Source organism: Mastomys coucha, unplaced genomic scaffold (genome assembly GCF_008632895.1).
Source record: "Mastomys coucha isolate ucsf_1 unplaced genomic scaffold, UCSF_Mcou_1 pScaffold22, whole genome shotgun sequence".
Lineage (NCBI taxonomy): Eukaryota > Metazoa > Chordata > Mammalia > Rodentia > Muridae > Mastomys > Mastomys coucha.
In genome coordinates this window covers 211009147-211026984 of record NW_022196905.1, presented here as the reverse complement: position 1 = coordinate 211026984, position 17838 = coordinate 211009147, and the positions used below count along the sequence as shown (strand labels likewise).

Here is a 17838-nt window from a genome sequence, read left to right as displayed (position 1 = left end):
AGACACCTCCGCCCGCTCCTCTGCTCTCTTCAGCTCACCCTCCAGGATGACCAACTTACGAGCAACCTACAAAGACAGAAGACCCAACTGAGACCCATCCCCACAGAAGACCCAACTGAGACCCATCCCCACGGCCATCCACCCCTACGGATGCTGGTTCCTCCAAATCTAAGAGCTCTGGAGCCTGCAAGAGATGGAACCTCTCAGGTCCCAGCAGGGGAAAAGGTAGAGTCACTTAGCCACAAAGGGAAGAAGTACAAGAACCCGCTCGCTGCGGTGATGACATCCGTCTTCCTTCTGTTGGCGAGGCCCAGTCTAAACCAAGTCAAAAGTAGGCATGGTTGCCTATAATCCCAGTCTGCATTTGGGAGGCAGAGGCTAGAGAACTGGGAATTAAAGGTTACCCCAGGCTATATAAGAAAGAGTTGGAAGCCCCTCGAGATACCTTAGGCCCTTGCTTTAAAAACAAAATTCAGCCAGCTTGTTCATGTCTGTAATCCCAGCACTTTGGAGAGGGAGGCAAGAGTCAGGAGTTCAAGGCCATCCTTGCATTATTTTCTATCTAGGGAGAACAGCTTGGAATACAGGAGAACCTTTCTCAGAAAAAATAAAAAACAAAACACATATATATTGGAAAATCAAAAACAAGACAGCCAGGCATAGTGGTTCATACCTATCATCCTAGCATTTGGAAAGCTGAGGCAGTGGACAGTCAAGAGCTCATAGCTAGCCTGGGCAACAGGAATTCCAGGCCAGCCTGAGTTAGTGGGAGATTCTATATCCATGAAGATTAAAAAAAAAAAAAAGAAAGAAAGAAGGAAAGGACAGTGGAGTCGGGCTGGCAATCATGACCCTCAGCTTACTCCAACTGGTCTACATCCAGCTTAAGGGACAAGCGAGGTGAGCTGATCAGCTGGTCTCCAGCAGCTCAGACAAGTGGCCACCATACTTTTATTTGAAGATAGTTTCCCAGCCAAGTGGCTGTGTCTGGAAACACAGATGTTCCCACAGAGGTAATCGTCTTGAATGTGGGCTTCCGACGGGTTCCTATCCGCAGCACCACTTCCTCCCACTTCCTGCGGCTATCCCATAGGCCCAACTCACCTCCTCATACTTGCGGTCAGCCTCATCGGTGATGTGCTTGGCTTCTTTAAGCTGCATTTCCAGGATCTCCATCTTTTCCTCATCTTTCATGGCTCGGTTCTCTATCACCTTCATGCCTCTGCAAGTGGGATAGGGTGGGGTATTAGAGCAAGGTCCTCAAACGCTTCCACCCAGCACCCAGGCAAGGATAAAAGCCTACTGTCAACTTCTATATTCATTTCATTGAGGAGCCATCTGGATGCTGAGAACTGAACCCAGGTCCTCTACAGTAAGAAAGCGAGTGGTAACTTTGGAGCTTTCTCTCCATCATCTTTGAGACAGGTCTCTCACTGAACCTGGAGCTTGCTGTTCCCCACAGACTGGCTGGTCATGGAGCTCCAGGGACCCTTTGGCCTCTGCAGCGCTGGGATTGCAGGCCCCCTGCCATGCATAGCTTTTATGTGAGGGAAGGAATACTAACTCAGGTTCTCAGGCTCTTGCAGCAAGAACTTAACCCGAAGAGCAATCTCCCCAGCCTCATATAGTCTCATATAGCCTAGGCTGGTCTCAAACTCACTATGCAGTCAAGGACAGCTTTGAATTCCTGATCCTCCTGCCTCTTCTCCCTCACTGCTGGGGTGATGGGCTTATGTGGTATTGAGAATTGAACCCAATTGTGGGTGCCAGGCAAGCATTTTCATTAACTGAGCTTTAATCCTACCCACCCCCACAACCCCTTTTTTGGGTCTTAGAAGACAGGATTTTGCTACTTAGTGCAGCCTACTACACCTCCCTCAGCATTCAGGAGCACTAGAATGACAGGTGTGTCTCACCACCATGACTGGTGGACCTCCAGACACTAGCAAATACCCCACTTTTCACAATCATACCATGTTGTGGGTCTATTATCCCCAGTTTACAAATACAGAAACTGAGGCAGAGAAAGGCGAAGGTTATAGAGTTGCTAAGTAGCAGAGTTGGGCTAGCCCCTGAGGGTGCACCCCTGCTTTATATTCCTCACTGTAAGATCAGCAGTCACTGTGGAATGTGCGTCCACACCTACAGGAATGCCGAGGAGCGGGTAGGAGCTGAGGGATAGCAGGGGCTTTTCGAGAGCTTGGTTGAGGTATAGAGAGAACTGGAGGAGCCTGGCGGGTGAATGCTGTCTGTCATCTCAGCACTGGGGAGACTGGGATAGGCCTTTGCGACCAGGCAAGCCAGGGCTATATAACAGGATCTTGTCTCAATATTAACAACAAGAAGACAGAAAACAATAAAGTCAGAGCTGCACTGTGTGTGAACACACCTTTAGTCCCAGCTCGTAAGGGTTATAAAATGAGAAAAACAAAGGAAAAAAAAATCTCCAAACCAACCAACCAGCTAAAAAAACCACACAGGAGTGAAAGAACACATGGGTAGGATGGGCAGGATGGGCGGGATGTTTATGCTGGATGGAAAGGGAATTCCTGGAAGCTTCCAGAACCAGGACTGAATGGAAACAAAATGGGCAAGCTGGAGTGCGAAGGTTATAGGAAAGGCAGGCATAGCCTGAGCGGCACAAAGTGCTCCAAAATGATGGAGGTTTTTATCTTGTGGCTTTATCACTGGGGTAAAAAGCATGCACCACTATGCCTGGCTTATGTTACCCAGCACTGTGTGAGTCTGAGTGAGAGTTATACTACTAAGGCCCACCCACAACCTGAACCTGTGAGCACAGTCACAGTACAGATGGAGAATTCCTTATGTAGCAGGCCACTGTAGGAGGGCACACTAGAAACACATGGAATGTCCCTCAGGCCCCATGTTCAAGTGCTATAGGATGCATATGAACTCCCTGTTTAGACTCTGATCCCACCTTTGAGATAACTCATTATATATATATGCAAATATCTCCAAATCTAGAAGCACCCAAACTCCTAAGTACTTCCTGTCCCATGCATTTCAGAGAAGGACACCTATGTTCACTCAGGCCAGAAAGAAGGATGTCCTCAGGCAGTCAGAACAGCTCAGCTGCCTCAGAGCAAAGCCCGCTCTGGCAGAGCTATATGGACTGGAACAGACAAGGTAATGGGGACCAGAGAGATGGCTGTGGCTCAAGTGATCTCCTGCACAGTATCCCCAAGATACAAAGACAGAAGCTAGGCACAAGGCTTGATGACACGTTATTAAAAGTGTGGAATAGGACAAAATACCTGATGATGATGATGATGATTTTACATTTATTTATTCGTGCACGAGTGCATGTGGCCCAGCACATTGTGCGGAGGGTGGAACATACCTGCAGGGGTTGGTTCTCTCCTTCTCCAGTGAGGGTCCCAGGCACTAAATGAACTCAGGCTGTCACACTTGGCAATAAGTGCCTTTACCCACTGAGCAATCTCACTGGCCGTTGTTTTTTTTTGTTTAGTATTTTTATTATTTCTAATTTTGTGTGTGTGTGTGTGTGTGTGTGTGTGTGCGCGCGCGCGCGCAGGTGCCCACAGAGGTCAAGGTATTCTTATTCCCTGGAGCTGAAGTTATAGGCTGTTATGAGCTGCCCAACATGGGTACTGTGTGTGTTTAAGTGTAAATATGCCATGGCACAGATGTGAGGTTAGAAGACAACTTGCAAGAGCTGGTTCTCCTTCTACCATGTGGAACTAGTTTCTGTTGAGTGCCTGGTTTATAGTCACATCAGCACAATCTGAAACCAGTTGTGATAGTTTGTATTTGCTCAGCCCAGGGAGGGGCACTATTTGGAGTAGGTGTGTCACTGTTAGCAGGTCCTACTCCTAGCCGTCCTGGAGTTGAGTCCTCTACTACCAGCCTTCAGATGAAGATGTTGAACTCTCAGCTCTGCCTGCACCATGCCTGCCTGGATGCTGCCATGCTCCTGCCTTGATGATGATGGACTGAATCTCTGAACCTGTAAGCCAGCCACAATTAAACGTTGTCCTGCCCTTATGAGTTGCCTTGGTCATGTTGTCTGTTCACAGCAGTAAAACCCTAACTATGACAGAAGTTGGATTTGGAAAGCAGTGGAATGCTTTAAGTGGGGCTTAATGAGATATCCTAGTAGGAATGTGGAAGACTTTGTTACTGAGAGTGATCTGAATTGTGAGGTCCTGGCCCAAGAGTTTTCAATGAAGAATTTCAATATGTAGCCTAGAGACGGTTTCTGTGATATTTTGGTAAAGAATGTTGCTCCTTTTCGCCCTTGTCTGAAGAGTCTGCCTCAGGCTAAGGTGAAGAGACTCAGATTAATCGCATTGACAAAGGAAGTCTCAGAAAGGCCCATCATAGACTTTGTTCTCTGGTTAAGTCTTATAAAGAGCATTTTAAACATTATTAGCAAGCTAAGAAAGGAAAAATACAAAATACATGGTCCCTCAGCTCTCCAAGCCAAGACATGCTAGAGCCACTTGTTCCTGGGGACAGTTGGATAGAGCTCCCTGTGGAAGCCCAAATGCTGCATAGACATCACCGGAGCAGCACAGTCAGCTGTAAACACAGCGATGGTTGGTTATGCACTGTCCCCAAAATACAGCTGGCATCATCCAAAAGCTTAAAGATTGCCACAGCAATGGGAACTGCCATGTAGGGCATGGCAGATGTCACCTTGCATCTCTCTCCCTGGTCCTTGGATAAAAGTCCACACTGCGCACCTGCCCAGTCTATCTTTACTACTCTTTTCTTCAGATCTTCTAGAAACTCGATTGTCTCTAGAATGGGCAAGAGAAGGGCTTCCCCAGAAAGCGACAACACACTCCGAGGCCCTAGTCCCATGCCTGCACGTTTTTGCTCTTCTCTGTCTACTGGAAAGTGTCCTCCTAGGCTATCATCAAGAGAACCCAAGCAGGGCTCACGGTGAAGCACCCGTCATCCCAGCACTGACTCTGCTTCAGACAAAATAAAACAGAAAAGGGAACTGTATTAAAAACAAGCAGATCGGGGCTGGAGAGATGGCTCAGCGGTTAAGAGCACTGACTGCTCTTCCAGAGGTCCTGAGTTCAGTTCCCAGCAACCACATGGTGGCTCACAGCCATGCATAATGAGATCTGACGTCCTCTTCTGGGGTGTGTGAAGACAGCTACAGTGTACTTACATATAATAAATAAATAATAAATCTTTGGACCGGAGCGAGCGGAGCCAAAGAGAAGAAAAAAAGTGTCTGAAGACAGCTACAGTATATTTACCTACAATAAATAAATTAAAAAAAAAAAATTAAGCCAGGCGGTGGTGGCGCACGCCTTTAATCCCAGCACTTGGGAGGTAGAGGCAGCCTGGTCTACAAAGTGAGCTCCAGGACAGCTAGGGCTACTCAGAGAAACCCTGTCTTGAAAAACCAAAAAAAAAAAAAAAAAAAAAAAAAAAAAAAATGAAAACAACAACAACAAAACAGATCTTCAAATCCCTTCAGCTCCAAGGTCATTAGTACCATCACAGAATTTTTTCCCCATCCATCCATGCCTATGTGCGTTTGTGTATGTGTATATGGAGACCAGAGAAGGATGTCAGGTGTCCAGCTCTGTCACTCTGTCTCACTCCCTTGAGACAGGATCTCTCACTGAGCCTGGAGGTAGGCTGGCAGTCATCAAACTAGAGTCCTCTTGTGTAACCACCCTGGCTTTTCACGTGGCAGAGATTTAAGCACTTAAATACTGAGCCATCAGCACTCACACACACCTTTAAAGTCAGGAAAGGCTGCACGTAGCCCAGGCTGGCCTCAGCACCCAACGCACAGGTATGCACCACCACACTGGCTCCAACACTTCCGCCCTGCCCCCGAGTCTTTCACAGGTCAGAAGCATCCTACCTCTCACTCTCATCAGCAGCCTTCTCTGCCTCTTCCAGATTCTGCAGGGCTGTGGCCAGTTGCTCCTGAGCGCGGTCCAGCTCCTCCTCCAGCAGCTGGATGCGGCGGTTGAGAGCGGCAGCATCTCCTTCAGCCTGGAAAGTCAGATAGATACCCAGGTTAAGAAGAGGCAGGCTGGCACACAGCAGCTCCCCACCCCCCATCCCCTCAGTGACCCTCACATCCAGCCACAACCCACCCAGGGACCCAGGCTCAAGAGAATCCATACTCATTTGAATTTAAATTTGATTTTAGGGGGCTGGCGAGATGGCTCAGTGGGTAGAAGTACTGACTGGTCCTCCGAAGGTCCTGAGTTCAAATCTTAGCAACAACATGGTGGCTAACAACCACCCGTAATGAGATCAGACGCCCTCTTCTGGTGCATCTGAAGACAGCTACAGTGTATGCATGTAATAATAATTAAAAAGTTACTTTAAAAAAAAAGTTTTAAATTTGATTTTAAAAGTTATAGATCTGGGACACAGGGCCTTGTGCATTGGCCAGACTGGTCTCCAACTCCTAGACTCAGGGATCCTCTTGCTTCAGTCTCCCTGGGTGTTGACATAAGGCAAGGCACAGTGCCCAGCCCTCTGGAGAACACACACCTCAACACCTGAGCAAACTTGCTAGCCCTGATACTGTTTTGTCTTCAAGTCTCACCCACCTTACAGGTGGGGACAAGGAAGCCCCACCAGTGCAGTGGTTTTGTATAGTGACTTAGGGCTTTGTCACCATGGGGTGAGTTCCCTAAGTCACCCAGGGGTGGCCACCCTCAAGAAAGAGCATGGAAAGTTGGTCATGTGAGACTTAATTAGCAGCTCCAGGGGATTGAAGTCAAAGGACAAAGAGTTTTAGCTTAGCCTGAAATATTATATAGCAAGATCTCTGTTAAAATACCAGTAAGAGCTGGGCAATGGTGGCGCACGCCTTTAATTTCAGTGCTTGGGAGACAGAGGCAGACGGATTTCTGAGTCCGAGGCCAGCCTGGTATACAGAGTGAGTTCCAGGACAGCCAGGGCTACACAGAAAAACCCTGTCTCAACCCCCCCCAAAAAAACACCCCAAAACCTAAACAAACAAACAAAAAAACAACAAAAAGCAAACAAACAAAAAACAAAACCAGAAAGAGGGGGGCCTTGGGTGGTGGCTTAGTGGGTAAAATCACTTGCTGCCCTGCATAAGGACCTGAGATTAGATTCTCAGCATACACATTTTAAAACAGTGTGTGAGTTCATGAGATTCCCAAGGAGATGCACAGGGAGTCATGCTGCTGGCCTTCTATTCAGGGATAACCACATGGGGCCAGCTATAAAACTCAGTGGGAGTCTGGGCCCTCTCTGCTTCAGTTTACACAGCAGGGAAAGTAAAAGAACAAGGCCAGACTGCCTGTCAATATACAGAGGACCCCCCCCACCTCAAGTTTGTGATCTGTGACTACCCTTCCCCAACACCAATATGCGCCTGTGTGTCTCAGGTCTCTCCTTCCACAATGTGGGTCCTGGGGGTTGAACTCAGGTCATCAGCCTTAGTGGCAAGCACCTCGAACCAGCTGAACCATCTCAGTGGCCCATGGGTGCTTCTTTTTTATGTCTTGAACCTCAATACCTATCACATGCAACAACTGGGGCAGGATTGGTTCTCACCCACTTCAGTTTTTAGTATATTTAGCAAAAGTATGTAGCCAGGACCACTATCTAATTTGTTAACTTTTGCCATTTTCTAAAAAGAACTTTGTGCCCATCTGCCGTCAGTGGAGCTTTCAGTTGTTTTTTGAGTCAGGGTCTCATGAAGCCCAGGTTGGCCTCTAACTACAAAGTCTGGCCCTAATTTCTGATTCCCTTGCTTTAACCTCTCAAGGGCATGCTCTACCTGATCCAGGTCACCCAACCCTGGAGAAGGGACCCAGGGCTTTGTGCATGCTAAGCAAGCATCCCACCATTCAGTGACAGCCCCAGCCTCTAAAGTATCCTGGGGTGCTGGGGGCGCAAGGCCACACCCAACGTAGTAATCACTTTTATAGTCACACTGAGTTTCCTCATTCATGAGTTATCGCAAAGAAAAGGAAAAGAACTTAGACTGATGAGGCACACTTTGATCTTGGCATATTTTCAACTGTTTAAAACTGAAAGAGCACTCTAGTTCACAACTATGCATTGACACACACACACACACACACACACATACACCCAGGCTAAGTCATCTTGAGCTCCGCCCCTTCCTGCAATCAAAGCCTTCCATGGGCTACAAAGGGTTTCCCTTATAAGGTAAAAGAGGCTTGCTGGATACTTGTGGCCAAGCAACAGGAAGACGTCGGTTAATCACACAAAAATCTAAATGAAACCAGCTGTTGGGACAGAGGCCCAGAGATCAGCCACACACACCCCAACCCCACTTCTGGTCTGGGTGCTTCTGGCCGGGAATCAACTCGAGATGTCTTTCTACAACTAAAAGAAGCATGCTCTGCCACATGAACTTTTAAAGAAGCCCTAGAGTTTTCCAAAAGGCATTCCCCCAGCACCGCACCCTGGGGCCGCCAAATTCCTGGCTTGGCTGGAGTCTCAAGGCCATTTTGGAGATGTCTAGGGTGGGACGGGCGTATGAGAAGCCTAAACAGCTACTGTGCAGAGCTTCCGCCCGGTTCTGAGGCTTTCTCCTGCCGGAGCGGTCCTTGAGGGATTCAAGGCTTCCACCCAGGCCAGGCTGTCGGCCAGGCAGCCTTGGAAGGAGTCCAGGCTGTGCCTGCGCTGCCAATTCCGCCTGGCCTTTCAGTTTCTAGGATCCCCGCCCTGAGTTCCCACAACGGCTTCAGGGGACCTGGGAGATCACACAACACCCCTTCCCTTGTCTGTGAGTCTCCTTCGCTAGCAAACTCCGCTCTACTACTCCAGCTAGGGGCTCTCCGTGCCCCGGAAACCTCTGGAATGCCTCTCCCTCGTCTTGCCTTTCTACCCGCCTCTAGCGGACTCTTGGGAGACACGAATCGAATGCTTTGTGGGTGCCAGAGCTGGAGTTAGAACCCAGACTCCTCTCTGGCCTGGGGCTTGACCCAGGGTTAAAGAGGAGGCGCGGAGGCCTTTCCTCTTTCCGAAGTATTCAGGCACCGAGTCCCTGGATTCTCAGGGAAGGCGCACACAGTGGGCGCTCCGGCATCCGCGTTGGACAGGGCCCCCTAGTGGGTATTCCCTGGGGCTAGGGGACACAGGGGGATGGTGGGTGTCCTGCAGGCCAGCATCCAAATTCTCCTGCCCCCACCCCGCCCTCGGCGGATGTGTCGCGGCCGCACCCTAGGGACGGGACCGGGAAAGTTCGGGCGCGAAGAAGCAAGAGCGCCCGCCGCCGCCCCCGCCCCCACCTTGGTCCAGCCGCAGACAATGGAAGCGCGGCATCTGCCCCACCACTCCGGAGAGCCCCCGTGCAGGACCATCCCTCGCAACCCCCCAGTTCCCTCCCGCCAGCGTACGGGGCTCCGGGGTCCAAGGGTGTGGATGATCAGGACGGAGGGCGGACGGAGGGAGGGGGAGCTGGAAGCGCGCGGCGCCGGGAAGAAAAGAGGGCGCCAGGGAGCGCGGCGCTGGCCCGGGAGCGCGCGGGCCCAGAAGTGGGATCGGGCGGGGGTCGTGGACGGCGCGGGTCCCGGTCTCTCACTTTCTCCCGCCGCTCGCGCTCGCCGTCCAGTTCGCGCTGCAGGCCCTGCGCGCGATCTTCCGCGTCGTCCGCCTGCTGCTGCAGGGCCTGAATCTTGCGCTTCACCGCGTCCAGTGAGTTGAGGCCGGCCATAGCTCACTTGCTCTGCTGGGCTCCGGCAACAGCTGGGCGGCCGCGCCCGGGCCCGCCAGCCTTGGCCACGCCGGGGCCGCCCCCGCCTCTCCCCGCCCCCCGGCCCTGCTGTCGGGCCCATGAGGTCACCCCGGCCGGCCGCGACGTCAGCACCGGGCGGGGAGGGGGCAGGGGGTGGCTGACGTAGGCACCGCTGGCCGCCTTTGCCCTGCGGGCTCCTCGTCCTCCCTCACAGCCCGCCCCACCTGGCCCAGCGGCCTGGCGCTTACCTGGGAGACTTTATTCTCTTGTCTACTTTAGCGTCTTCTTCGTGTCTGTCTGGTCCTCGGAGTGCCTGTCCAGTTCGTCCTCCATGCATTTACGTTTCTTCTGGAGGTGCGTCAGCTGTTCTTCCACCTGGGGACACAGAAGGGAACGAGTCTGCCTCCTGGTCTGGACTTTGAGGCTCTGCAAGTGAACACAAAGTCTATATGAGCTAGTGAGATGGCTCCACCGGTAAAGGTGCTTGCCGCCAAGCCTGATGCCCAGAGTCCATTAACCTCACACATGCGTCCCCACGTTAATGGAGAAAGTAAAAGGTTTATATAAAGAAGGTCTTGTTCAGAGGACACAAGTTTGTGAAAGTAAACTTGTGTGTATGCATAGACAAGGTCATGACCTCTTAGCACAGGCATGCGTGCAGGCAAAACACTCAACTCTCATAAAATATAAAATATCAACCCCCTACACGTCACACACACACACACACACACACACACACACACACACACACACACACACACAGCGGTAAGCGTGCGTTACTGACTAGAGAGGGATTTTACTCTTCTCTTGACCTAGGGACTGGCCATTCTTGGACTCACCAGAGTCCCCACCCTCTTGGGGAAGTCAGAGTTTTAGTTTGCAACACTACAAATTGGATTTTGCATTCTCATTTTCTGAATGCAGCTCTCAGGTGATCTCTGCTTAAGCAAAGTGGAGCCTACAGAAACTCCCAGAGTTTCGAAGGCAGAGACTCTCTCTGATCAGTGTACAAGCCCCTTTCCCTGCTGAGAACCTTCCTTGGCTCCCCGTTGATCTGGTTAGTGACCCTGGGAAGGTGTCACCGAAGCACCCTCAATAGCCCAGATCCTGCTCCCACTCCAACTTGGCTCCCACACCTGGTTTTCAGGTCTGTCCTGGAAGAGACTCACTCTCAGGGACCAGTTCTCTGAGATCAAGGTTTTGCTCCTCTAACTTTTGCACATTTGTCATGCATCTGTTTTAATTAACATGTTCTTTAACATTCACCAGAATCTAGTGCAGTTTGTTCTTAAGAGTCTGTCTCAGCCATGTGACACCTCCTAGCTGCTTGGCTCACTCTTGTGTCAACTCCACAGGATCTCTACTGCACCTCCTGCTACCCCTGATGCTGTATGTGGCCTGGAGCAGGACTCCCTGTGGGACCAAGCTTCCTGTCCTCCCTCAGCAGGAAGCGCTGAGGGTGGTTGCCTTTCTGTAGATTAACACCCACCCACCCACCCACCGCTTCCCCCAACCCCCACAGGACTGGAACCCAGTTCTTAAAATAAATTGGATAGGGATCGCATGCTCACACCAAGACTCAGAGCTCTGCAGACACTTAGTGTTTCAGGGTTTCTCTGTGTAGCCCTGGCTGTCCTGGAACTCACTCTGTAGACCAGGCTGGCCTCGAACTCAGAAATCCGCCTGTCTCTGCCTCCCAAGTGCTGGGATTAAAGGCGTGCGCCACTACTGCCCAGCTGACACTTAGTGTTGATAACCAGCTACATATGTGTGTGTGCACGCTCATGAGTGTGTGTGTGAACATGCAGGTGTCTGTTTCTGCTCCCCCCTCTTTTTTTTTTTTTTTTTTGATACTGCTTCTCACTGTATGGATCAGGATGGCCCTAAATTCACAGAGATCTGTTGCCTTTGCCTCTTGACCCTGGATTACACTGTTGTTTTCTTTCCTCCCAAAGGGAGTGCTTGTCAGAGGTGCCACCTGGAAGGTCCTGAGGCTCTGGGCTGAATGGACGAACTCAGGGCTGCAGGCACAAGGCAGGCAGGCACTCCTTAGTGGGCAGGAGTTAGAGCCCACCCACCAGGTGGTAGAACCAGGCTTAGATGAACCAACAGAGAGCTGTCCCAGCTGGCTTGACTGATATCTCCAAGGCCACTCTGGACATGGTCCCAGTCTGCCACTATGATGGATGGGCCCATCCCATCATTCCTAGCACTTCAGGCTAAAGAGAGGGCCTTGACCTCTAGGCAGAGAGCCTGGAGTCTTGCTCCCAGCCCCAGATATGTGGACCCCCCTGGTTCCTTTTCTGGCCTTCATTTCCCCATCTACAGAATGAAAACCTTGATCTGGTGAACTTTGAACACTCTAGGGCAGGTAGCCCTTTAACTAAGAAAGCGAGTCAGTTCCCTTAAAGACACCTTAAAAACCAAGGCTGGTCTTCACCCACTTGTCTTCCTTCTGGACCTGTGGAGCGGAGTATTTATTGGGCACCTACTGTATGCCAAGCATAGGAACTCTCTCAGTGTGAATCAGACTTGACTCCACTGGACATGAATCATAGGCTATAAAGGGAGTTTGAGGGGTTTTGAATTTTTTTTTAAAGTGTGTGTGTGTGTGTGTGTGTGTGTGTGTGTACACTCATGCTCAAGTGCCTGCGATATTGAGTTCCCTGGAACCGGAGTTAAAGGCAGTTGTAAGTTGCCCAACCCAGGTGATGGCAACTGAATCCAGGTCCTGTGTTAAGAGCCACAGGCGCTATCAACCACTGCTCCATCTCTCTAGTCCTGTCTGTCTTTTGAGGCAGAGTCTCTTGTAGCCCAGGGATTCTTCCAGGTCCCTAGGCAGCCAGGGATAAACTTGAATTCCTGAACCTTCTGCTTCTGCCTCCAGTGTCCCCTTACCTGCCTGGGCACCTAAGTGAGCTCCAGATGTTTGGGAGACAACATCTGTACAAGAACAGTTGGGACCTTACAGAGACAGAGACTCACAGAAGTCCCAATGTGCCAGAGTGTCAAACAGTCTGTGAAAGCAGAATGGACTGTGATGTCAGTGCTGGCTTGGCTAGAGGCGCTGCGGTCTCTTGAGGGTGCTCACTCAGCCTCCTCCCTCGCGCACCCTGAGGCTGGGGACATCCCTCTTTTCTCCAGCCTGGGCTCACTGAGGGTTGTGTTCTCAGCCACTGCAGGCCCCAGCAGCAGAACACAGCAGGAAGTGATCTTTGGTATGTGGATAGTGTGTGTGTGTGTGTGCTCGTGTGCATATGTGTGAGTGTGCTTGCCTATGTGTAAGACAGAGGTTAAAAGTAGGCATCTTCTTTTATTGCTTTCCACTCTGTTTTTTTTTTTTTTTTTGAAGTAGGGTTTCTGACTAGAACTGGAGTCTGTTAATTTGGTGAGGCTGGTTGGGCAGGGAGCCCTGGATCTGCCTGTACCTGGTTTCTCCAGACATGCCCTGCTGTGCTGGACGTTTACATAGTATCTGGGGATCTCGACTCAGGCTCTCATGCTTGTGTGGCAAGCACTTTACCCACTCTGCCATCCCCTACACACTCTAAAGCTTCCGGTGGCAGGAGGTGGGAACAAAAAGGAAACAGCGCCAACAGGCTAGAGTCACTTCCTGTCCGGATCCCGTGCCCAAAGCCTTCCCTGTCCTTTGGGCCTCAGTTTCTCTCCCAGTAAAGTGGTCACAGAATACACAGTTTAATGAGGTGGAGGAAGGATGTGGGGTCAAAGGGCAGCAGTCACGGATATTGCTGCCCTGGGCGGCAAGGCAAGTGGGGCAGGAAACAGCCAAGCCAGTTTTCCATCCTGCTTCCCCGCTGGACAGGCACAGCCGGGAACCGGATCTGGCTGGAGGTCCCTGGGGGTCGTGGGGACAGTGGTTGGTTCAGGTGGGTCCTGACTGGCTCCCTCCGTCTTCCTGCCGTCAAGGGAAGGGAAGTCCGTATTGGTTTCTGTAGCCAGCCTGCAGCCTCCATCACCAGCGGGAGTGGCTGAGCTTCAGTACCACACCCTGCCTTCTCCTCCAGGCCCCTGGGACCTGGTATCCCATATCTGGCCATCACAGAACATCCTAAGATTTCACTGAGCCAGACACACTGGTGAACTCCTGTCATCCCAGCACCTGGGAGGTTCAGACAGGAGGATGACTTGTGGGCCAGCTTGTGCTACATATCTGGGTCATAAGTCAAAAGCCACACCCCTGCTACAGCTCAGTGAGTAAAAGTGCTCACCACCAAGCTTGAGAACCCGGGCTTTAGCCCCAGGATCCCAAATATGGAAGGAAAGACGCAACTCCTAAAAATTGTCCTCCAGTCTTCATATATGGCCCCCACTCCACACAAACACAACACAGACAAATAGAGTGAGAGACACCCAAATTTCCGCCCAAGTTACTCCTAGCAGTTCCCTTGAGAAAAAAAAAAAAAAAGACTTGGAAAATATAGAAACAAAACCAAAAGTCCTGGGATGGGGGGACTGGCTCATTGGATAAGAACACTTACAGAACAAATATGATGGTCTGAGTTCAAATCCCCAGCACTCTTTTTTTTTTTTTTTTTTTTTTTTTTTTTTTTTTTTTTTTTTTTTTTTGGTTTTTCGAGACAGAGTTTCTCTGTGTAGCCCTGGTTGTCCTGGAACTCACTCTGTAGACCAGGCTGGCCTCGAACTCAGAAATCTGCCTGCCTCTGCCTCCCAAGTGCTGGGATTAAAGGTGTGCGCCACCACCGCCTGGCCCCAGCACTCATATTTAAAAAAAAAAAAAAAATGGATGCACATATACTGTAATCCCAAACTTTAGAGGTCATTGACAGGAGGATCACCAGAACTTACCGCTGCCAGGCCAGGTCTAGGGTCAGTGGAGAGACCCTGCCTCAAGGGAATAAAGCTGGAGATGAAAGAGCTGGGTACCAGTCCTCTTTCCTCTGGGACACAGATATGTATGTAACCTCCCCCCACCCCCACACACACACTCACTCCACACAAAGAAAAAAAATCCATTGAGAAGCAGGACAAATTGCTACCATTTTGGTCACAGAGCTAGTTGGGGACCCCAGGAAGCTTCTCTTTTGAGCACTAGGCCCCTTGGGAGATTAAGCTAGACCAACCACTCACAATTAGTGAAAAATGGAGCCACAGATTTGATTTTCCCTTTCTCAAGCCAAGCCCTTCATGAAGGTCCAGCCTGAGGCAGCAGGAGAAATCAGTACTGAGAGAGTGCTAAGCAGCCCGGAAACGACCCAGCACAGTGCAGGGCTCTTACCTGTTTGCACTTGTCTTCCGCACCTCAACCTGCTCAGTGCCATCGATGGTATTCTGTTTTTCTAGCCTCGGCATCTGCATCTTTTTCTTGATGGCCTCCATGGTTTCTGTGGGGTATGGGCACAGGGCTGAGTGAGCAACTTGGGTGGAGGACCAGGCCTTATAGGCCCTGCTTGCCCACCCTCCTGCAGACGAGTCTTGGAGCAGGCCCACGTCTGCTGCAGAGCCAGCTGCCACTTGTTTGCACAAGGGAGGACGTGGCTAGCTCAGCAGCTGAAGCTCTAGGCTTATTTGGGCCTAGGCTTTTAAAGAAAAAAAAAAAAAGCCAGCTCAGGTTCCAGTTATAATCTAGTGACACAGGTATGTGACCCATGTGGGACTGTGGGCAATGGGTAGGTCTCTAAAGATTCCTGTGGCCAGGCCAGGAGTGGGGTTTGCACCTGGCAGCCTTAGTTTCCATGGCTTCAGGGAAGAATGAAGGTCTGTGAATGCAGGAGATCCTGCTCGGTGTGCTTGCCCTTCTGAGTCTTGCCAGTGGGTATCAAAGCTAGTTGTCTTCATTTGGTCTGTGCCAACACTTGGCTCCGTCTTTGCACCTCTCTCTCATCCCTTCCACCACCATCTTCTCTTTCTATACACCTCTCTGTCTCTTTTCCATCTCTGTTTATGTCTCTCCTGTTACCAGGGTTTCTCTCACATGCAGCTAACCAAATTGAGAAGCCGGGTCCATCAGCTGCCACGGGTAATCTCATGCAAACTTATGGCTCTTGGCAGGCCCAGGGCTCCTGACACCTGTTTTAGACCTCATACTGTCTTCCTTGTTCAGAACCTGATGCGACTCTACCTACAAAACCAGAAAATGGCCTCAAACTCCTGTACTCTGCCCCAACCCCCATGTCACATCCCTGGAAAGCCTACCAGAATGACTCCTGGCTCAGCAGCAAGACCTTCTCAGTCCAGGTTCTAGGCCCAGCCCAGACCTTTATGAGTCGTTTCTTTAACCCTTCCCTAATTTGGTCTGTGTCCTTACCACGCAAATTCAATTTCCCTTTGTGAGAGAAGCAGCAGGGATTAAATGTATCTCTCAAGGACAGTGTCCATAAGAAAAACAAACAGGCAGCTAAATTAAGCCACTGGTACACCGCACCAGTCACCAGCCTAACTGGGAGAGTACACAGTTTCACTTTGTTTGGGATAGGATCATCCATTGTAGCCCAGGCTAGTTTGGAACTCAAGATTCTTCCATCTCAGAGCACTGAGGTCACAGACTTTATCATAGCACTGGGCTGCATTCCACCATAGAGTTTTTGTTTGTTTTTGCTTCTTCTTTTTTTTTTTTTTTCAGTGCTGGGTGTGAAATTCAGCACCTTACCACATTCTCAGTAAGTGTTTCTCTGCCCACTCCTGACCTCACTGGGAAGTTCTAGGCAGGAGAGCCGGAGTTCTACCTGTGAGCCTCATGGCAGCTTACCCCCTTTCTAACTACAGATAGGAAACTGAGGCTCAAGGAAGCTCACGTGGTTTAGAGAGCTATAAAACAGGTAGGGCCACAGACTCGGCAGCACCATTGGGTAATTAATAATAATTACAGTAAACACTGATTGGCCCTGTTGCACCTGCGGCTCTCTGCCAAGTGCCTTCAATTGAATCTCACTTGGTTTTACAATTCCCCTAAGATGCAGGCACTGTGTTTTACTTTAAAAAAAAAAAAAAAGTACTTAGTTTTATTTTATGTGTGTTTGTATGTGTCTGTGTGAGTTTGTGTACCATATGCATTCAGCATCCTTGGAGACCAGAAGAGGGCATTAGACCTCCTAGAACTGAAGTTACTGGTATGTGAGCCACCCAATGGGAGTGATGGGAACTGCTCTTCATAGCTAGTAACTTATGCCAATGTCCAGCCTGGAAGTTGCACATGGGCTCTGGACTCCGGAGTCTACACACTAAGCCACTACCCAAGCCATGGATAGCCTCTTCTGGTCCAGGGGCAGATCAGGCTACTCTCAGGGGTCAGCGAGTGCCCAAGCTGTGTCATTGTTGCTATCAGAAGACAGTTTACTTATGACACTGAAATATCTGGTCCCAGGGGTGTGGCTGCCTGGGCCTCTAAGGATGTTTGCCTATGGAGTATAGCTTCCCCTGCGGTGCAGGGTATTTGTCTATGGTGTATAGCCTCCCCCTGTGGAGCAGAGGGCAGGTCTATTTGGTTTCTATAGAGATATTAATGTTCCTCTTGGACCTGAGGGTAGGGTGGGAATGTTTGCTTTCAACTTTTACATTGGAATTTATTCTTTCCAATGCCAATAAGCCCATATAAAAAACACATAACCGGGGCTGGAGAGATGGCTCAGAGGTTAAGAGCACTGACTGTTCTTCCAAAGGTTCTGAGTTCAATTCCCAGCAACCACATGGTGGCTCACAACCATCTGTAATGGGATCTAATGCCCCCTTCTGGTGTGTCTGAAGACAGTGACAGTGTACTCACATAAATAAATAGATAGATCTTAAAATAAATAAATAAATAGATCTTAAAAAAAAGTCAGGCGGTGGTGGCGCATATGTTTAATCCCAGTACTTGGGAGGCAGAGGCAGGTGGATTTCTGAGTTCGAGGCCAGCCTGGTCTACAGAGTGAGTTCCAGGACACCCAGGGCTACACAGAGAAATCCTGTCTCGGGGGGGGGGGAACACAACCCAGTTATTATAAGTTATATGCCTAGATCGGGCAGATCTAACATTATACTAGCTTATTCCCTAGTATAAGACCTCTTGCCACCTGCCATTTCTCCTGGCCCTGCCGATCCTCTCTGCAGCTTTCTCCTCTTCTATCATCTCTCCTTCCCTTCTTATACTTTTCTCTCTGCCTGCC

General features: G+C 50.1%; 1 protein-coding gene and 1 long non-coding RNA gene across 2 annotated transcripts in view; one reads left to right on the top strand and one right to left on the bottom strand.

Moving 5' to 3' along the window:
* The window catches only part of Tpm4 (tropomyosin 4), a 15509-nt gene extending 5712 nt beyond the window's left edge, over positions 1-9797 (bottom strand). The window contains exons 1-4 of the mRNA XM_031340276.1: positions 9563-9797; positions 5879-6012; positions 1105-1222; positions 2-66 (exon numbers count right to left, since the gene is read on the bottom strand). Coding sequence (XP_031196136.1) covers positions 2-66; positions 1105-1222; positions 5879-6012; positions 9563-9694 — 449 coding nt within the window. The 5' untranslated portion in view covers positions 9695-9797. The remainder of the gene's footprint in view (position 1; positions 67-1104; positions 1223-5878; positions 6013-9562) is intronic.
* A 3025-nt stretch (positions 9798-12822) lies between these two features.
* LOC116069543 overlaps positions 12823-17838 on the top strand; it is a 10080-nt gene continuing 5064 nt past the window's right edge. The window contains exon 1 of the long non-coding RNA XR_004110030.1: positions 12823-12933. This is a non-coding gene — a long non-coding RNA (uncharacterized LOC116069543). The remainder of the gene's footprint in view (positions 12934-17838) is intronic.